Source organism: Zonotrichia albicollis, chromosome 4, assembly GCF_047830755.1.
Source record: "Zonotrichia albicollis isolate bZonAlb1 chromosome 4, bZonAlb1.hap1, whole genome shotgun sequence".
NCBI lineage: Eukaryota > Metazoa > Chordata > Aves > Passeriformes > Passerellidae > Zonotrichia > Zonotrichia albicollis.
This window is the reverse complement of record NC_133822.1, coordinates 19,074,680-19,094,650: the sequence shown is the minus strand read 5'-3', so window position 1 is coordinate 19,094,650 and position 19,971 is coordinate 19,074,680. Positions and strand designations below refer to the sequence as shown.

Below are 19,971 nucleotides of genomic sequence, written 5' to 3'. Positions count from 1 at the left end.
TTCTCTCTTTGCGCTAGCACCGATGTGGAAATGTGAACTGATGCTCACCTTTCCATGAGCAGTGTTAAGAAATGAGCCCTGTGTAGGAAAGTCATGTTAAAATGTATACGTGTAAATACTTTGTGGTATAACTTGGAGGGCTCTGTTCAGATGTAGTGCACTGGGAGTTCATTCAATACACATGAGGAGCTTTAAGCAACAGCAAAAAATAGGCTTAATTTAAAAAAGGGAAGGGGAGTGTGAAGGCTGAAATTGTCTGTCTAAAATATTCTACGGAGACTAAAGTAACTCGGAATGTGGGGTGTAAGAAATAAAGCAGTTCAAAAAAAGACATCCACTCTCAGTCTTACAAAATTATTAGTGTTGCTGCAAAGAAATTGCTGCTCTGTATTAGCAGAAATTGAATTCTGCTTTATGAAATACATATTGATCTAGAAGAACCCTATTGTCTTTTCTATTTTGTCTAGGTACTTGTTTGAGAGTAGCAAAATTAGGTGCAAACATGAAAGGGCTTGGAGAAGATTGACGATCAGGCCAGGAGCCTTTGATATTTTCCCTTGTAGCAATACTAAACTTCCAGTATCAGTTATCATTAATGGCATCCTCCTTTTTACACTTGAGAAAAGTTGTTCCAGAGTGCTGTGGACTGCAAGATTGGGTCCCATGAGGTGACTGAAAAAATTTATTTAAGTCTTAAATTCTTCCTGTAATATTGATGCTTTAGATAAGTTCTTCTGAGGTGTAGGTGTTGAGGGTCGAAGCCTCATTCAGGAGTGTTTTGGCCAACATTTCATTTCTAATCAGGGCCCTTCAAGAACTGCTCAGCTTAAAGTAATCTGGTAGGATCAGCTCTCTCTGCTGCTGCACAAGTGTTGCACTGTTAAAATCGTTCTAGGCTTTCTTTTTAACAATGTAATTTTGAAATTCATTTTCTTTCCTTCCTCCAGAAGTCTCAACCTCTTCCCTTTCCCAGACTCCTGTTCCTTCTGTTGTCACTGTCTCATAGGTTTTTCTGACTTAATTTCAGGGGATGTGAACGGCAGCAGGTGACAGACTGGAAGCTCGCACTCGTGTCACAGAGAAACTCCATGATAACAGCACAAAGTCACCTTATCACCTGCTGGAGCACCTTGGGCACAGAAGACATCCAATCCCTCCTTCATGATTTTAAATATTGATCAGAGACAGCAATACCTGAGTGCTGCTGCAGGATGTCCCGTGGTGGTGCAGAAGCTGCTGCACACCTGCTGTGTGACCACCGCGGGCAGGATCAAGGCTGCTCCACTCTCCAGCTGAGCACTCTGAGTGGAAACAGCAAATCTGCACCGTTGCTGGAAGTCAGGGGGAACCTCAGCACCATGCAGTACTCTTCTGTGGCACTGAATGCAGAGCCCTCCATGGAAAAGGGAGCTGGGATTGCCCAGAGCCCCGGGGAAGGCACAAAGGCTGCAGCCTGCTCGGGCAGCGGAGCCGGCAGGGCCTGGACCGTGGAGTGCTTCCAGAGCCAATATCTGACCAGAACCAGCACCCAGGGACAGGTCTACAACTTCCTGGAGAGGCCCAGTGGGTGGAAGTGTTTTATCTATCATTTTGCAGTGTAAGTACCTACATTTTCACATGATCTTTCATGTAAGAAAAATCTGAAACTGCCCATTTAATCAGCCAGGAATCAGTACTTGATCTCCTGTGCTCAAAACCTGTTCCATGAGTAATCCTCTCAAGGCAGTGGAAAAGCCAGTTCCTCAAAGAATCAGCCACTATATGCATTATGATTTCCAGAGAAGGCTTTTTATTCTTCAAATGATCTTTGTTTTCAAGGATGTACATGTATATTTGGAATTTCTGAGGATAAGTCCTTCTGTGCTCCTGGCACATCTGATTGCTGGTTGAGCTGCTTTACACTGTTCCAGCTTCAGACACTGCAGTTTTTAGCAGATGTGGCAGGTCCAGCTGTGATGAGACACATTCTACTCTTTTAAGTTTGTTTTGCTCATGTTAAAGAGCCAAAACAAGTAATTTGTCAGACAAACATATAACATTACTAATTTGAATTGATTTATAGTCGTGAACATGAAATGAGTACAAAGTTAGTGAAATGTTTTTCATTATACCATGTATGTAGTATATGCAAGGAGGCAATTAAGGCTTCCATTTACCCTTGTAAAGCAGTGGTTGATATATTAATCCAGCTGTTACTGTTTTCTTTGGTTGCTTATGGTATCTGTCAAGCTTAGCAAGACCTCATTACTGTTCTGAATGCTGCTGAACAGAAAGATAATTTGTCATCTTGGCTGTAGAAAGAGTCCAGTTGTGTTCTCACTGGGACCAGAGCAAGTTTTACTGACCAGCTGAGCCAAAAGGCCTTGCTTTTATTATAAACTTAGCATATTTCCTAAAGAAATGCAGAGTGTTGAAATTACTCTGTTTGTCTGAGATAAACTATGGCCTGATTGCATTTTAGAAAAAAAACCATTATCAGTGACTGCAGTCAGGAACTGCCCAGAAAAACATATGGTAATTCTAGGGATGAACCCTAATGCTTCTATTTAGCATAAAATAGTCTCATTAATACTTGCTTCCTTTCCCTCCTCAATATCATATATGTATTTTTGAAAGGATTTTTTGAATAATGAAATTTCTCCGAGCAAAAAGATTAAGCCTCCTTCGAGGACTATGCTTATAGCATGCTTTATTCCTAAGAACTAAAAAGATGTGATTTGTGTAGTTTTAAATATATGAATAGTCATGATTTAAGCCTAGTTGAGACTTCTAATCTTGCTAAATTTCATTTGTTTCATCATCTGTGTTGCTTTGATCCCCAACTGAGGTTGACCTTTAATATGCACTTTTTTATTCTGAAATGGGAATTAAAATAAAATAAAAATATTTATACACCCCCTCAGTACTAGAAAATTGGAGAAAATACTGGTAATACCAATAGCAACTGTTTTTTTAAGGATTCCTACCATTTACATGAAAGAATATGTAAATTGAGTGCTCTTAAAAGTTATTTGTCTTTGAGGCTCCTAGAAAGGAAACATTTGAAACAGCTTTTGGCAAGCATTTTGTCTCAAGGATATTTTTGCTAATAATTATCCCAGTAACTACATGATGTGTTCATTTAAATAACAAGTTTCTGTTTTGGAAAGAACATGCCTTATAAGATTATATATCATTACAGCAAAACATTGTTAAAAAATAAACTACTAATTTAAAATACACTTAATTTTATAATTACAACAACCTGTAATTTATTTTTAAACAGCTTCTCGTGTTTTATGTGTGGGTTTGGAGGTAACTTAAGTGCAGCTGATTGATGGTGATGATTATGATGATTTGTTCTTTTCCTAACAAATCCAAACTTTAAAGTACATGGCTGATATTTGTGTAGCCTGGAGGAGCTGGATGTGCTGTGTCCCTTCTGTCCTTCATGTGCCACAAAGATCAGACAATTTATTTACAGACTTGGGGGAACTTTCTGTCCAAGAGGGACTGGAGTCTGCTCTGATCTGGAGTCAGTTCTGCTAGAAAGAGCCTGACTTTCCAAAGCCAGGCAAGGTGAGGGAACAGCAAGTGCTCCAGGAGGTGACCTCTTCTCATTCTGAAATTACCAAGATAATCGCTGATAACACTCGCAGAAAGTTTCATTTTAAGGGATAAGCTCAGGGTTCTTATAGAACTTTATAACAGTGGTAGGGAAGGGAATTATTTTTTGCCTAATTAAATCTAGAACTTGTATTATTTAGTGGAGTTATTGGAGTTTTAGTGGAGGTTAAATTATGGTTTCAAAACAAAATGTTTGAAGGGGTGAGTGGGTTTACTTGAGAATCCCTCCTGCTGGTCTTGAAAACCTTCTCATTTGGATAATTTCTAGTTTAGTTTTGTGAAATACTTCACTTCCAAAAAGCCCAGTAGAGTAGAGGATTTAGCAAGAGCTGAGGCCTTGAGAAGAAGCTGCTCCATGAACTGACAATATATTGATCCAAACCAAGCAATTCCTGTGGCTGTGTGAGAGCCTTGGGGTGTTGGAGATCACCTGTGTTAGAGCCCAGCTATTTGCTGTGAGTTCTCAGTCCAGAAAAAGCAGCGTGTGCCTGGCTTGGATTAACTTCTAAACTCAGCTATGCACTTGCTTAAATCACATCCAAATGTCAGGTATTAGGGTATAACCCTCATATTTTGAAATATGAAAGAAAAATACAACTTGTATTGGTGAGGAGTTATTTGTGGCAATGACCTTACTTGGCAAACCTACACATTTAAATCATTTCATCGCAGGTGGAGTCTTACTTATGTGATGGATATATTTGTGAAGCCTACATCCATTTAGTGCCTGCTGGAATGGCTCCACTGCGGGCTGGAATGTTGTGAGCACCTGGCTGGCTGTCACTTATCACTGTTCTGTGAGCCACAGAGGCCACCTTGTGTCAGCCCGAGGTGATGTCGCAGTGTGGCTTCCAGGCAGGAAACCCCGGAGTATTTTCCCTCTCAGTTACACCCTGCTCCAACCCCCTGAGTCCAACCCCCTTTTCCTATCTTTTCCATTTCTCTGGAGCATGCAGAGACTGTTCATTTTGGTCTTTCGTGCTGCTCTTGCCTGGGTAGATGAATTTTTCACTTTAAAAGCCAGAGACTTAGAGGGAACCTGGGAAGTGAGGGAGCAGGACAACTGGCTAACTCTTTCAGCTCTGAGTGTGGTGAAAGAGGGAGAAAGAAGAACCTGGGATTGAGACACTGAGATCCACGTTGGTTTATGGTGGAAGCTGAGACTGGTGCCAGTGATGCTGAAACTGGAGGAAAACAATACAAGAGCAGAGTAGCACAAGAACAAAGATAATCTGACAAGGGAAAGAAGAAAGACAGGTTGTGGATATCAGAAATCTGCATACAGGCACAAAGGGGACAGCTGAAAAGGGTCAAGAAGCTCAGAGAGCCACTGGGAGGAAGAGGGGTAGGACATGACAGCTGGGAGCTAGGGAAAGCGGGGGTGTGGAATTCATGATGGGACAAGGAACCTTTCACCCTTAGGCAACTAATTTGAATTTTGTCCAAGTCAATAGTTCAGTAAAAGAAGCGGTGGTGGCTGTGGGGAGATACAAAAGGAGCTGTTGGTCCCAGTCCAGCTCCTAGCAAATGGATGTCACATCAGCCCTGGAGTCAGCACAGCTGGAAGGGCTGCTGTCAGGCTCTGGAGAAACCACAGGCTGGCTGGGAGTGGAGGCAAGTCCAAGGCAAGGGGGAGGTCCAGGACAGGGACTCTTCACTCTGTTCTGAGCCCTGCCATTTTCTTGCTGTGTAACACTGCAAAAGATTCAGTGAGAACTTGCAGCTGTTCCAGGTCGCTTTGTGCTGGTTTGGCCACTTGTTAAATGAGTGTTAGACCGCGCTCTCATTCAAAAGTTAGACCAGCCTTTGTATCCCATAACCTCCTTTGGGATGAGGTGAGCTGATCTACCAGCTCATTGCTAGCAAGCCAGCATGGGTTCTGCTCCCCTCATTCACCTCCAGCACTCAACTTGCTGCTGCCAGCTCTATTATCCTTTGATACTTAAACTTGGAGTTAACTTGGATAGCCAGTTCAGCTTCTGGCACCAGCAGCAGCCTCTTAACCCAGTGGGAAAGAGTGGATGGTCTTCAGTCAGGTTAGTACTGCACATGAAGCACCTTGAAACACTTCCCCACTCTTGTTTTCTCAGTGGATCAAAACTACTTGTTGAATTTCATATAAAATCGTGCACAATAATTGCAAAATAACATTGCAAATCATCTGGCGAGTACTGCAGACCACCTGGTTTGACTGCAAAACATTTAATAAATGCAGATTTTGGGTATTATATAAAATACAGTCTGCCCTGCAGGCTGCCTTGAGATTTCTGGGGAAACAACTCCTCCAAATGGTGACTTGGAGAGGGTAGTATCTCTTGCTCCAAAATACTCAATGGGATGCTGCCTGTCTCTGAGAATTGTGTGGTAGACAGGGAAAATGTGTTCTCTAGAATATGGTTTCCCAAGAGCTGGCAGGGTGATTTACCAATGCCAAAAGCTCTTGGTGCCCCTCTGCCACCTTCCCTTCTTCTCTTCTGGACACACATTTCTGCTGCACAACTCGTGTTTCTTCTGGCACTCACTGGAGCCCTCCTACGCTTCATCAGCTCCTTGCAATGGCAGGAATCTAGATCAGCAGGAAATGAGGAGCTTTTGGGACCTTCAGGAGTTGCAGCATGTCAGCAAGTGGTCTAACGGGGCTGCAACCAGCGCTAACACAGTTGGCCAAGGCTGGAATGGAACTAGGCAAAGTTCCCTTTCTTTTTTTCCTTTTTTTTTTTTTTTCCCCAACTGAGACCTGTGGTGTGGGCTCAGTTTTATATGAAAACATGCCCTAGATTTACTTTGTTACCCCTCTCCTCTTCCAGACTGATTCCCACAGCTCCTTCAAAGAGAAGCACATGTGCATGCACACGCAAAAACACACACACAACAACACACACACAAAAAACCACACACACACATGTACCTGATCCTGGCATCTTGTTGAAAAAACCTCAACTGAACAGTTACTTCTGAATAATTAAAAGTCCATGATCCTTACGAACATGTGAACAACGTCAATAACACCACAGACTTAAAACTTCATAGGGAAAGTACAGAAAGATCAAAAAAACATGTTTATAAAAGGGGAGCTAGCCAGGAGAGGGTTTTTTCCTTTAGAAAAGATTCTGTGTATCAATGTCTGTGTCGCTGTGAGTAATACATAAACAAGTGAATTTGGATTATTTGGACAAATTCAAAATTGCATTTTTTTCCTATTATTGTTTCTCCTCAGACTTTGCCTTCTCAGATTTTTTTACTTCCTCCAACTCCACGTAAGAAATGCTAGTTGTGTTCTGTTAATTGAATTGCAGAAGTTCAGAGCCACCATTCTTGGCTGATATTCCATTTTTGTTTGGCATAAAACTGTTGCTGATGTAAAGAACTTTAAAAGGCAAAATATGTAAGGGTCTAGTGGTTCCATTTAATGGGGCACTTGCCTGCATATATTTTGATTCTTTGAGTGTAGCAGCTCTTTAGAGAACTGAAATAAGTTAGCACAGTGTTCTCCAGCTCCAGTTTTTATCTGGAAATGAAGCATATAACCCATTATTTATAACTGTTTATCTCAAAGGGACTGTCAAATTCCCATTTCTGTCCTTTCCACAATTATCTCTAGAATGCAAGCAGATATTTTGCTTTTTCCAATGATGTGATTGTAATATGACCAACACAAGCAACAACTAAAGTTCAGAGTAATTATAAGCACATGGCTGCTTTTGAGATTCTGGCTTTGACCTTGATGTTGCAGCTTAATTCTGGACATGGTGTACTTTCATAAGAGTAAGGCCTATTATTATTATTACTATTACTCATTACTTATTGTGTTTAGAGTGTTTCTTGCCAGCATAACAGTTAATTATTTGGAATTTTATATAGAAATGTCACTGACAAAGTTTTCAGTTTAGAACTGGAAGGGCTACTTTTCATCTGTGTACTAACTACTGAGAGGTACTAAGCAGATGTCTCTGATGACAAGCTTCAGGTACCAAAAGAGGAGCAGTATTGAAAAGAAGAAACTCAAAAACTCCTTATTCATTAAAGTGGGATGTTCCTCTTGCTGCTTAGAGTTGCATGGATGAGATGGTGGAATGGCTGAAGTTGCTAATGAAGGTACACTGATATGAAAGAAAATTGTCGTTAGGGTTCTGTAAAGTTCCAGGGTTTGGTTGTTCTAAAAATACATGGGGTAGTTATTAATTTTTAACCTCTCTTCCTAAGGAAATGAGGTTTCTGCAACCACACTGTCTGAGCATGTTCTGTCTGAAAGGGCCTTCCAAAAAGCTTTGCGCCAGCTGACAAGTTCCAGCTAACACGGACAGGAGATGAGAGATATCAGAGATACTGTGCTTCTTCTCATTTGGTTAAAACAGACATTTGTCTAGAGGAGAAATTAATATCCCCAATATGAGAACACTTCACTTTGAGGTCCTTTAGATTGTTTGGCACCAAGGAGTCTTTTCAGGAGAGATATGTTAGGAAAGCTCCTAAGGAAGAACTTGGATCTGGGAGTACTTCGTGTTAGGCACCATCATCTAACCACAGGGCACAAAGCCACAGCATGAGTAAGTTCTATTTTCATTTTTTTAAATTATTTATGACTTTTTCCATAATTTCTGTAAGAAATTCAATCCATCTTATTCCAGAAGCTCAATTTTGTAATAATCTGAGCAATTAATATACATTAACATCTGCCCCCACGATCTAATGTTGTTTCTGTAGTGAAAACAAATACTGTAGCTTGACATTGCTATGGTGCTGTTGATGGAATTTGGTTATGCTTTTGTGGAAAAACTCCCCTCTGTTCTTACAGAAACCAGCAAAATAAAAAGATATTCCTTGGTATTAGTATTACAATTGCTCATGAACTCGAGGACTTCACATGGTACCAAATTCAAGAAGAAAAGTGATGATCAAGCTGGCATTAACTCAGCAGATGTATTTTCACAGCATCATTATATACATTTCTTCTTTCCCTTTCCTTCTTCTGAACCCAAGAGACATTATTTAATGTGAGTACTATGAGGAAGCTGGTGTTGCATTTTGAATGGTGGTTGGAATTTCCTGTCCTAAATCACATGCCAAAACCTACTGACTTTTGTGTTGCAGTCAATGTTGGTGATAAAAGTATCAGAATCATCAACATTGAAGTCATGATGATGGACTGGTTTTGTCACTGTCTTAAGAACTGATTATATCTCTTCTAGAAAGTCTTAGCTGTAGAATCAGAATGGGAGATTGCAAGACATGCAAAGATAAAAGCAAGAGAAACAGAGCAGCACAGATGTCAGTGGAATATATGGGCACTCAGTGGAATCAAGGAGCTTAAATCCCAGGAAAGGCAGGGCATTAAATAAAAGATCAGTGCTCCTGGTGGTTGTAAGGGATGCATGAATACAATTTGTCAGTTCTGAAGTACTGCCAGATAAACTCGTAGAAAAAGCAAAATCCAAATCCTAGTGCTCTTCAAAGAACAGCAATTAAGTTAGGATGTCAAATGTTTGGAAATGTGAAGTGCTCGTTACTAATGGAGCTGTGGATGTTTTATAAATAACATCCAACAGCTTGGGTCAGTGGATCCAGAAAGCTGGTTTCATGTGGGAGACTTCTTGTAGGATGTGTGGCTCATGCTGTGGTTTGAACAACATTGGTTTTAGCTGTTGATCAAGCCCTGTTTGTGATGAATTCTGTATATGCAGGTAATTTCACTATTTGTAAGTGAAATTTTAAATTCGCTTGGTGTCGTAGAAATATTGACTTATTATTTCTGATAGGAGCCAGGAGGGCAACTTCATGTTATGTGCAATGGAGCTATTGGGCATTTCTGGGTGCAACTCGGAAGCGACGGCTGAAAACAGATATCCTCAGTATATCCATGCAATAGGTGGGATTTTCCTTTGTTGAGGGCTTCAAAGCTCTGAAAATATTTTATTCTGGGATAGAAAAAAGAAAATCAGATATGGCCAAATTCTCTTCTAGGCAAGCTCCCTGTTAGTGGAGTCCAAAGCTAGGCAGATTTCCATTAAAATGTGTCTGGTCTCCTTCTACACTTCTGCTGAAACCAACACATTCCCAGACTATTTCTAATTTTAACAGAATGGTATTTTCAGCAGAAAAACTGTTCCTTTACCAAAATTTCCAACCAACTCTAATTTGTGTATGATTGCATATGGATAAGCACAGGACCTTTCAAAGACACATCAAACTTCAGGAGCCTGGAAACAGATTTATGAGAGAACTGGGGAACATCAAAACTTGCCCACAGAGGCATGGGGACAACCTTCTCTTCATGACCTAGAAACTCTTTTGGATAATAAAAATATGTAAGGACCAGGAGTGAGGTTTCATTCAGAGCAGCAGGAATGTTTTTCAGAAGCACATGGCTGTTCAACAAGAGACAGTGGAGTCCCATTTAGAAGAAAGTGTTTCATTCACTCAGGAATGAGAACACTTTTAGAGTATGAAAAAAGAAAAAAAAATGCCACAAAATGACCAGTTAAAATAGAAAGCAGCCCATACTGCTGGAGCCCCTCAAAGAACTTTCTGTTTGCTCAACTCATTTATTGTCCCTAACAACAGGCTGACATAGAGTTTATGGTCTCCTTTAGACAACTCTGTAGTCTGTCATCCAGAAAAAAGCTGAAACTCCAATGGGTATAGTTGCACGTAGATTAACTTGGACTTATTAGCCTAAATTCAGTCCATTTTTCTTTTAATTTAAGTCCAGCTGAAGCAACTGCATTTCTTCTCCCCTACTGTGATAGTAGGCTGGAACATTTTGGCTTAATTTCTTAGACTCACAGGACAGTTTGGATTGGAAGAGACCTTACAGATCATTGAATTCCATCCCCTGCCATGGGCAGGGACACCTTCCACTAAAGCAGCTGCTCAAAGCTTCAGGAGAAAATAGCAGATAGAAGAAAGGATTATCTAAGGAATCTAAAAGGCAGGGTTTCCATGTACTTTCAGGTGGAACATGTAGAAGCCATTTGTAGTTACCTGTGTGGAGGGCTTTCCCAGAGTGAAGAGAGGCACAGTAGCTCAGTTTTGAGGAAGAAACAGGACACATCTGGTTGTGTTAAAATCATCACCAACCCACGGTCCAGGACACTCAATTCTATAGAGCATGGGTTTCAATAGCTTTTCCATAACAATTTTCCTTGATTTGCTTTCATTAGAAAGCTCATATTTTTCTAAAAGTGTTTTTTTTTTCTCTAAACAAAACTTTGCAGAGTTTAGTAAAGCCCAGAAGGCTCCAAAGCTACTGTTTTGTGCTTGGTTGCCAAGGAGTATATCTCTGTCTGTGAATTTACAAGTTTGTCCCCTCCCCACCCATCCCTTTTTTATTGTCCAAGAGCATCTGGTATATCAGCACTTCAAGTGCACTTATCTGCAGGAGATAAACACAAAGCCCCACGTGCACAGTTTTTGCTAGAAATGGAATTATTTGCCGCAAAACTTAAAAAAGAGGAATTATGACTGCTCCTCCTTTAAGAACTTCCATTAGGCTTGTCTTCCATGGAAAATAAGTTTGTTACAGCATGACCTTTGGAAGGTTCACCCTGGAGAAATTGCTTGACATCATTTTGCTCTCAGTGTTAAGTTAACCTCCTAGTTCCCAGTGTTTGTAGGCTTCAGTGAAGTGTGCTCATGGTCAATAAATCTATTAAACAGAATTTGTCCCTGGCTACAACAGCAACAGAAACATGTTTCCAATCACACCAGCAACTCTCCAAAAGGAAGCAATGTTTAAGAAGACAAGGACATAAAGAAGCACTAATTTGCAGCCTTTAACAGGATTGCCTCTTTAATCTGGTTACCACATGGGACAGATTTAAGGATGATGGTCTAAAAGCATTGATGAGAAAGCAGTTGTATTTCTGTGTATACCTGAGGCTTAAGGAACTGAAGAGAAGTCAAGAAATACTAAACTTTTGTTTACATTAACAAGAGGTCTCTTGGGAAAGCATGACACTTCATCTTCTGTAAGTGTGAAAGGTGTTATGTGAGAATCTGAAACCAAAGGGGAAGTTCTCAAGTGCTCCTCTTTCCTCTGATATGTAAAATATTTTTTTTTTTCTGCTCAAAGACAGAATGAGGAAGAGTCTGCAAATAGGTGATTAGGAATAAATTTCCATCTTCACAAAAAAAATTGGAAAAGAAAGCCAGGTGTTTTGTGAGGAAATACCTCGCTATTTTTAGTAGCTTGGTGGCAGAAAAGGGAAAAAAGTATTTACAGAAGTAACAGCTCAGGTTGTGGCTCAGCATCCTCAAGAATCACAGAAAGAATGAGAGAGAACAAAGTACTAGAAAGGAGAACCTCAGTTCCTTTAGGATAGGAAAGAGTAGACAGCTCTACTAGTTGGTAATTATTTATATCTCTGCCTTATTAACTTCCTGCCTTTAGGAGCTGAACAGCTGCCAAGTGGGTGAAACTGTTCTCTGTGGATGCAATAACTCCCTGCAAGCAAATAAACAATCACACCCTGTTTTCTCACTCTCAGAGCACAGAGAATTGTCCTTTGCAGGAGAGAGTGTGGATAGCAGGGGCAACATGAGGAAGCCAGGCTGGAGCTGGTGGGGAAAGGGAAATTGCCATATCACAAGCTTTAAATAGCTTTACCCCACGCCAGCAATATGAAACATGCTCCCATCCACTTGCCTTACCTACAGGTATCCCAGAAATCCAATCAGAAATATTCAGGGAGACCCAGGATCTGTTTTGTCCTTTGCAGGAGAGAGTATGGATAGCAGGGGCAACATGAGGAAGCCAGGCTGGAGCTGGTGGGGAAAGGGAAATTGCCATATGACAAGCTTTAAATGTGTTTACCCCAAGCCAGCAATATGAAACACGCTCCCATCCACTTGCCTTACCTATAGATATCCCAGAAATCCCATCAGAAATATTTAGGGAGACCCAGGATCTGTTTGGCACTTGCTGACAAGTTAACACTGGTAGACTTTGGCATTGCCTTTGAGGACAGCTTGTCCCTCTAACCAACACCTGCAGTGAGACCCTGAGACAAACCCAGAGCTATTCAGGGAGGAGCATTGCTGGGGGTTTCCCTGTGGCACCATGCATCCAGCTCTTTGCAGGGAATTTGGCACTCACCCAAGCTTTTATCCTCCAGTGTGTTTAGATTGGTTGGAATTGTTTAGCATTCCATTAGGAGCGGTCCACGAGGAGCTTTTCTGGTTTCCTGAGAGGCAGAGGTGTAGCTTGTTGGGTTCTGCAGATCAACTGGAGTTAATGGAGCTGTTTATCTTTAAATGTGGACCCATCAAAGCTACCCTGCATTGTAGTGTGTGGCCCAGTGACAGTAAATTAAAGGAAGCTGTAAAGGCAGCATGCCCTGACTGCTGGCTCAGAGAATCAGAAAGGGAAGAAGATGCTGCTCCACTGTGCTGGAGAAAAGGTGCAGAAGGGCTGTTGGTTTCTCTGGGAGTGGATTTACTTGGGGTGCAGGGAGGACTTAACCTTTATTCCCACTTCTTGTCTGCAGCCCTTTTGTCATACTTCAGATATCACTTACTCACCAAACTCCACCCATGGCTTCTTCCCAACAGCCTGTGGTGAGCCCTGAGCATAAACTGCTGCAGGTGCACACAGGGACATCACTAGCCACGGCTAAACCCTGGCTGTGGGGCTGCTGTGCAAATCAGGGGTCCTGAAGGCACCTCAAGGCTCTCGGCTCCAGCCCTGTCCTGCCTCCCCCTCCAGACACACAAATCCAAGGGGAAAGCAGTCCCAGGTTCTTCACACTGAGATGTGTCCATCCATGAACTGCTGCCTGGGTTTGGTGATTGTCTACTGTGAGATCACTGTCTGGATGAGAACCATTTTGGCCCTGTATTTGGTTTTGTATCTACCTTGAAACACTCCTGTTATTTTTACCTTCTTAAGCCTATCTGACTCTGGCTGAGAATACCAGAAACTGTCTCTCGCCTGTCTCAAATGCAGTTTCTCAGCAATTCCAGTAAAGGACAGGCAGATCTACTCCCATTTTGGTTCCAGAGTAGGAATTATGTTCTTCCATTCCCTCTCACTTCAGCAGGTTGCTGTGTCCCCATGCAGATGACAGCCTGCTGACAGCAGGGTTTTCTTTTTGTTTTGGGGTGTTCTTTTAATGTTCTTTTAATTGGTTGGTTGATTTGAGGTTTTTTGTGGTTAATTTTGTTTTGTTCTTTTGTGGTTGTTGCTGTTCTTGATGCCCTCACTAAATCATTAATGTGTGCTTGTCTTTGACTTTGTGCCCCCTGCAACTGAATTTGTACTCAGCTCATGCGAGCTGCCCTCGCTATTCACTGGGAAGGAGTGACACTCACTGGCCAGAGGATATAGTGCCATAAGTTAAGTGAATTTAAAGGGTCCTTTGAATGGTTTTAGTGTGTGATTTAAAAATGGGAAAAAAAAAAAAAAGAGAATCTCAATAAATAAAACCAGGAGAGAAGGTTGTGGAACTCATAAACCATGAGAGCGTGGCTGAGATCAGTCCTGAGCTAAAGGTGCTATTACCCTTGTGTAATAATAAGATGTATTATCTGGATCCCTTTTCTCTGATATTGTGGATCAGGATAGGTAAATATTGAAGAAATACAAACTTGATTCAGAGAAAATTGTACATGTACAACTGTAACCACTACTCAAAATCTGTTTATTAATAGTGGCCCTAAACTTCTCAAATCTCCACTTGTGCTTAAATAGTGTCAGAGTCCTTCCAGAGCCAGATGAGAGGAAGCAGGACCTTTTGTTTTTATAACTTCAAATCCAGTTTTAGGCTTGAAGAAGTCAGCTGTTGTCTATGTGGCAGCTGAGGGACAACTGTCTCTCCTTGCCTGTGTTAGCACATACTTGCAATTTCCTTGCGGTGTGTGAATGATCAGACCAAAGATACCAAAGAATTGTTTCCAGTATTCATTATTGCCCTTCCTGGGGTTCCCAAGGCAGTCTAAAACTCTGAGGCACTCTAAAAACAGAAAAAGGTTTGCTCCTGTCAAGATTTAGGAGATTCCTATATGTCTCTTCTGTAGCCTGTGCTAACCACTAACCAGGGGCTCTGTCCTCAAGCTTAGTGATCAAACTCTTGGGCTTGTGTCAGCTGTGGACTTGAGGTGCATTTCATCTCTTCTTCTGCAACACTGATAAAAGTGTCCACTGGGGCAAGACCATGGATAAACTCCAAAGGAATTCATCTTGTCACTGGTCCATAGGTTGTACAAGAGTTTTTCCCCTTCCTGATAAGCTTTTCCACCTGTAATTTTCAAAATATATGTAAAAGCTACAAAAACCCACTGAGTGTAGTTTGTGTCTCTGTTAAGTTGTACAGCAATCAGTGAAACATGAAATATTCACTATGACAACCTTCCCTGAGAAATACACTTGATAATGTGAGCTTTACCTAATGATTTACTGTGTTCAGCCTTCCTGTCATTTTTATTCTATGTTTCTGAAAGCTGAATGAATGCAAAATGATGATAATCATTTGAGTAGGAAGAATTGACTGATTAAACACAAAGTATTTGTGATAAAAAATTTATGTGAATGAGAGAGAGAAAAAAAGTAGATCTAGATTTACAGTTCAACTTGACAAGTCACTAAAAACTGTTTTCTTTTTACAGATTTCTCCTGGTGCTGATTTGTTTAATATTCAGTGTACTGTCTACTATAGAGCACTATTCTGAGTTTGCCATTGGAACCCTTTTCTGGATGGTAAGTGAACTTTTTTTGGGAAGGGCTGATCACTTTGACTAAACCTGAATTGCTTTCTGTGAGCCAGTGAGATAACTGTTAAAAATCCTCATGCAGAGCATGCTAGCAGGACATTTAAAAGAGTGCCTGCTTTCATTAGAGAAAGGTCACAGTTTAATGGGGATAATTATTTTCTAGATCCTTGAACTATGAGGACACTTGTTAGATTACCAGTTTTTATGAACTTGCTTTTCCTAAAGTATATATCTTATAGTGAACAACTGGTGTTCATCAGTCTTAGGCAGCATGGAAGAGGATATTCTATAGGAGTGAATTTTTAAAGTGTATATTTTCAAAGTCTATGGTAAAAATTTGGCCAAGAACATTGCTTTTCATAGGCAGGTGATTTCTGTCAGCCTGGTTTGCCACTCTACAGAACAGGAAGGAAGAGCTCCTATCACACTGCTGTCACCAGTGATTTGGATTTGAAGTTGGTGCTTGCTTGGTGGGAATCAAAAGTACAAATAACTTGAATTAAGACACTAGAAAATGTCTCTCCTCTGCTTGCCCCTGCCTCTATTCACCTTTAGGGAGTGAAAAATGGAGATTAAACATCCTTGATAAAAATGGAGTAAATAACTTTCAAACTGTTCCTTGCAATATCTGTATTTTAGCCACTCAAATCCTCTGATCTCAGTGTGTGATGATCTCAGTATTCTTATTGTAGTTTCCTTTTGCCAAATGGTGAATTTTTATGTGATAGAATTTGGTTTTCCATCTGGTTTGAAAATAAAAATCAGTTACTTCTTTGTTTTCCTATGGCTTAGGCTACATTAGCATGTACAGTTTTTGCGTGCCTCTCTGGAGTTTTTCCTCCTGCTGTTTCCTTAGTTTCCTTCCTAGAAATGGCCAGTACACAGGGTAGCTGTTCTGCTGGCTACTGTAGAGTCACTTGCCTAGAACACATTTGTCTTAAAACTTGGTTTGGTTTGAAATAAATTCACTTCAATTACAGAAGATTGTTTTTAGAGCTAATGAAAGCAGTTCTTTTTCACAGAGTTGAGAGGCTTTTTGCTGCCAGGAGTTAAATGGTTGGACTCCTGCTTGGAGCACATCTTCCAGCCTTTACCTGGAGGAATTTCCAGCTGCCTCTCCCATTTGGGCCAGGAAAGTGTTCACCCCACTAAAGTGTGGAGATTGCTGTTCTCTTTACTCCTTTACTCTGATCTACTTCATAGCACAGCTGACTGTTCATAAAACTAGAGTTTTGTCTCTCCAAGTTCATTCTGCTTGCTCTCTTGAAACTGGGGATAGAGGTCGCTGCCAGTGTGGTGAGAATCAAAACTGGGCCAAAGCATCTAGTGGATCAAGTCCAAAGTGAAATTGGCTTGTTTCTCTCCTGAGTGAAGTGTAATTCTTTGTATAGCCCTCAGCAGCAAATAAATACTGGTATGTGATGCTTGTAGTATTTCTCCACTTGTGAGAAAACTGCTTTTCGTTATATTCAGGTAGATTAACAATCGGGAAGCATCAATGTCAAAAATGTCCTGTTGCTAAGGCCTGACAAGAGGGATAGTACTTGAAGACATGGAAATGTTTTGTATTTTCATAGGGAGGGTGAGATGGTGTGCCAAGTACAACTTTGGATAACATGAGTCACTGGAGCAGAGATGAGACATTGGTAATAGATGTAGTACTGGATGTGTCCTAAGACACCAGAGCCTGGTGTTTCAAAGATGTCATTAGGTTAATGTTCTTAAGACATCTGGATGGTCTAAGAGAATTCCTTGTCAGGTGTGAAAACAATTCAGAAAAGCTCTATGAATATACCAAGGAGGGAATACAAGAGTATCTGTAGCTGCAATACTAAAGGGGACTGAAGAAGCAGTTGCTGGAACTAAGAGTAAAAAAAGCCACAAATGTTTACTCTCCTCCCATTTCCTAAGCATATGTTCTCAAGTCTCTGACAAGTCAAGTGAATTCTGGAGGAAAGGAATGTGACTTTTAGCCCTGTGTTTCAGTGAGAAGGCCAACCTCTTGTCTTTGAGATGACTGAAAACATTGCATAGCCACAGGTTCAGGTGCAGGCTGATGCTGGGCCTCCTCTCTGCCATGGTTGTTTGATTTGATGCTCTTTCTTAGGTTCAAAGGAAATGTCTGTTCTTTGTACTTACAGACAGAAGACAACACATAAATCTCCATCACTGTGGTAAAATCAGTTTAATTCCATGATAGCAGGATTGGTGAAATTTCTTGTCTTGAACTTGAAATGCTGTTGTTTGAAGGATGATTTTGTTCTCATGCTGCCAAATATTTTGTGTGTTCCCTGTCACTCTTGGGAGAGTCCTTCCCAGCTTTGTCTGACATACTCCAATTTAATTTTTTCATGTATACACATTTTATGAGATTTATTAATTCCTGACAGTGTTTCTTTCCCTCTGCTGAGTATTTAGTAGCCAGCATTTGAGGAGAGTGGTAGTGGCATTGGCACAAGGATTTGTATTGGTAAACACCAACAGAATGGGTAATGAAGAACACAGCTCTTTCTGAATTTTTTATACTTGCAGAGAGAAGCCTGGAGTTTCCAATAGTGTTAAATATGGATTATAATGACAGTGTGCATGCTATTTAACAGTGTACCAAGCTTAAATGCATGCACCATTGGTTTTTGTTCGGATTGTGTCTGTAGTGTGGTATGAAAATGAATCTGCAGCTTCCCCAGCCTTGCTTGGTCCTGTATCTGTACCAGACGAAGATTTCTCACTGGTTTATCCAGCAGTATTTAGGATGTGAGGCTTTAAAAAGTTCTTGTACTTTTGTGTGGGGAAACAAGTGCAGTGGAACAAGGCAGAGTTGTGAATAAAGTATTTGCAACACTCAAGAGGATCCTGAGTTACAGCTGAGTTTCCTTTCCAGTTGCCCCAGGTTTAGGTAACATTTTATCCTCCTATTTTGTCTCAAGTTCTAATTCTGTAATAATACAGTTATAATTTTATCTGGTTCTATGATTATTCTGTTGAAAAAGTGTTTCTAAAAATTGCCAAAGCCTCTTGGTTAGGCCTTTGCCTCTCCAGCAAGAGGCTGTAATGTTTTCTTGATGATCTAGTAGTTCTTATGTCAGTTTTGATTTGTAAATAGCATCTAGATCTTTCAGGATATGGAATGAAAAAATAAACTATAAAATGGCCCAGGTGTACCTCCTTTGAGGATTAATCTGCTTTCATGGTTAGAGGTCATATATTTTTCTACCAGGAGAGGTCACCATGGTAGTTTCTAAAAGGCCGATTTTTATTTTTATTTAATTGCAAAAGACCTTGTAAAAAGAGAGCTTCTTACTTTGTGGGACACCTTGCACTAACTGTGCCAGTCTAGAGGCAACAACATAATATTATTTTCACCATACACATGGTTTTACACACTGTAACAGCACAATAAACATACAATTTGTATAATGATAGTGTTAGTAAGGGAGTAGTTTTGCCTGATTTAGTATTTTGATGTTAATTACTTTTTAAATTTAAGAATACTGAGTGTATTCTTAACTTGAAGAAAATAGACTGGTTTTGCCATAAATCATACTGATTCAACTGAATTCAGGCCCTGTGGTACCTCTCTTTTGGAGACAGACTTTATGCATCTGCTTTCCTCTGGGAAAGGAAAATAGAAGACCCAATATAGAGAAGAATTTCCTTTCTTTGCTGGAAAAAGCACTGACATCTCTCCCAAACACATGAACACCGGTAGTTCACTGCACCAGAGGGTACACAATTTCCTCAGAGACTCTCTTTTCAGAGTCCTCACTTGTTGACTCTATGGTCAGTCCTTACTGCCTGCTTGGTTGCTGGAAATTCTCACGTAGTGACCACATTTAGCATGGATTAGCCCTCCCATGCTTGCAGATTCTGCTGGAGCAAAGGCTGAGATGTGAAATCAGAAGTTCTCACACCAGCTGGTGCCCAAGTTTTTCAGGCCAGAGACTCACCTTGTGGCTGTGTTTAGGAGGAGGATCTTGTGGAAGAGTTTTTGGCTGCAGATGGGCCCTTGTTGTTATGTGGCTGTCCCAAAGTCGCTGTTCAGTTTTGGGTTTATATGATTTTTTTCTGCATCATGTGCCATGGACACACACATCCTCCTGCTGTAAATACAGGCAAGGCTGCCCAAAGTACTCAGACTTCAGAGGGCCAAATGATAACTGGCTTACTTAACCCACCTAAGGCATGTCGCTATTTAACTGCTGTGGTTCTGAACTGGACATCAGAGTGGCTTTTTCTCTTTTCTCTTTCTCTTCCTCCACTGAGGACTTCCTGTCTGCAGTGGAGGAGCTCTCCTGTTGCTTTTTGTCTGTCTCTGGTTTTGCCCCATCTCCCATCTAAGCTGTGTAGCTGTTGGGTCAGCTCCAACCTGTAGCAGAGGGGAAACAAGCCTGCAAAAACTTAATTGAGAAGTCTCTGTGATTTATGGTGAATGCATTCTAATAGGTTTGAGATTGTTTTCTCCATGCCATCAAAGCAGTCAGTGTTAGAAAGTAAAAAAGGCAGGATTTTTATATATTTCCTACCTCTGTGCCAGTTTATAATTCTAAATCTGGTCTTTGCCATATAGCTTGAACACTCAGGGCCTTCCCCAGGTCTGTTTGATAAAGTGATCACTGGACAGTGCAATACATGGAGTTCACAGGTGCTCTTCCTGCTGGC

The 19,971-nt window shown here is 40.9% G+C and overlaps 1 protein-coding gene across 1 annotated transcript in view; it reads left to right on the top strand.

Moving 5' to 3' along the window:
• The first annotated feature begins 1,036 nt into the window (after positions 1-1,036).
• The window catches only part of LOC102070633 (potassium voltage-gated channel subfamily KQT member 1), a 402,199-nt gene continuing 383,264 nt past the window's right edge, over positions 1,037-19,971 (top strand). The window contains exons 1-2 of the mRNA XM_074539001.1: positions 1,037-1,597; positions 15,208-15,298. Of these exons, the coding sequence (XP_074395102.1) occupies positions 1,212-1,597; positions 15,208-15,298 (477 nt within the window). The 5' untranslated portion in view covers positions 1,037-1,211. The remainder of the gene's footprint in view (positions 1,598-15,207; positions 15,299-19,971) is intronic.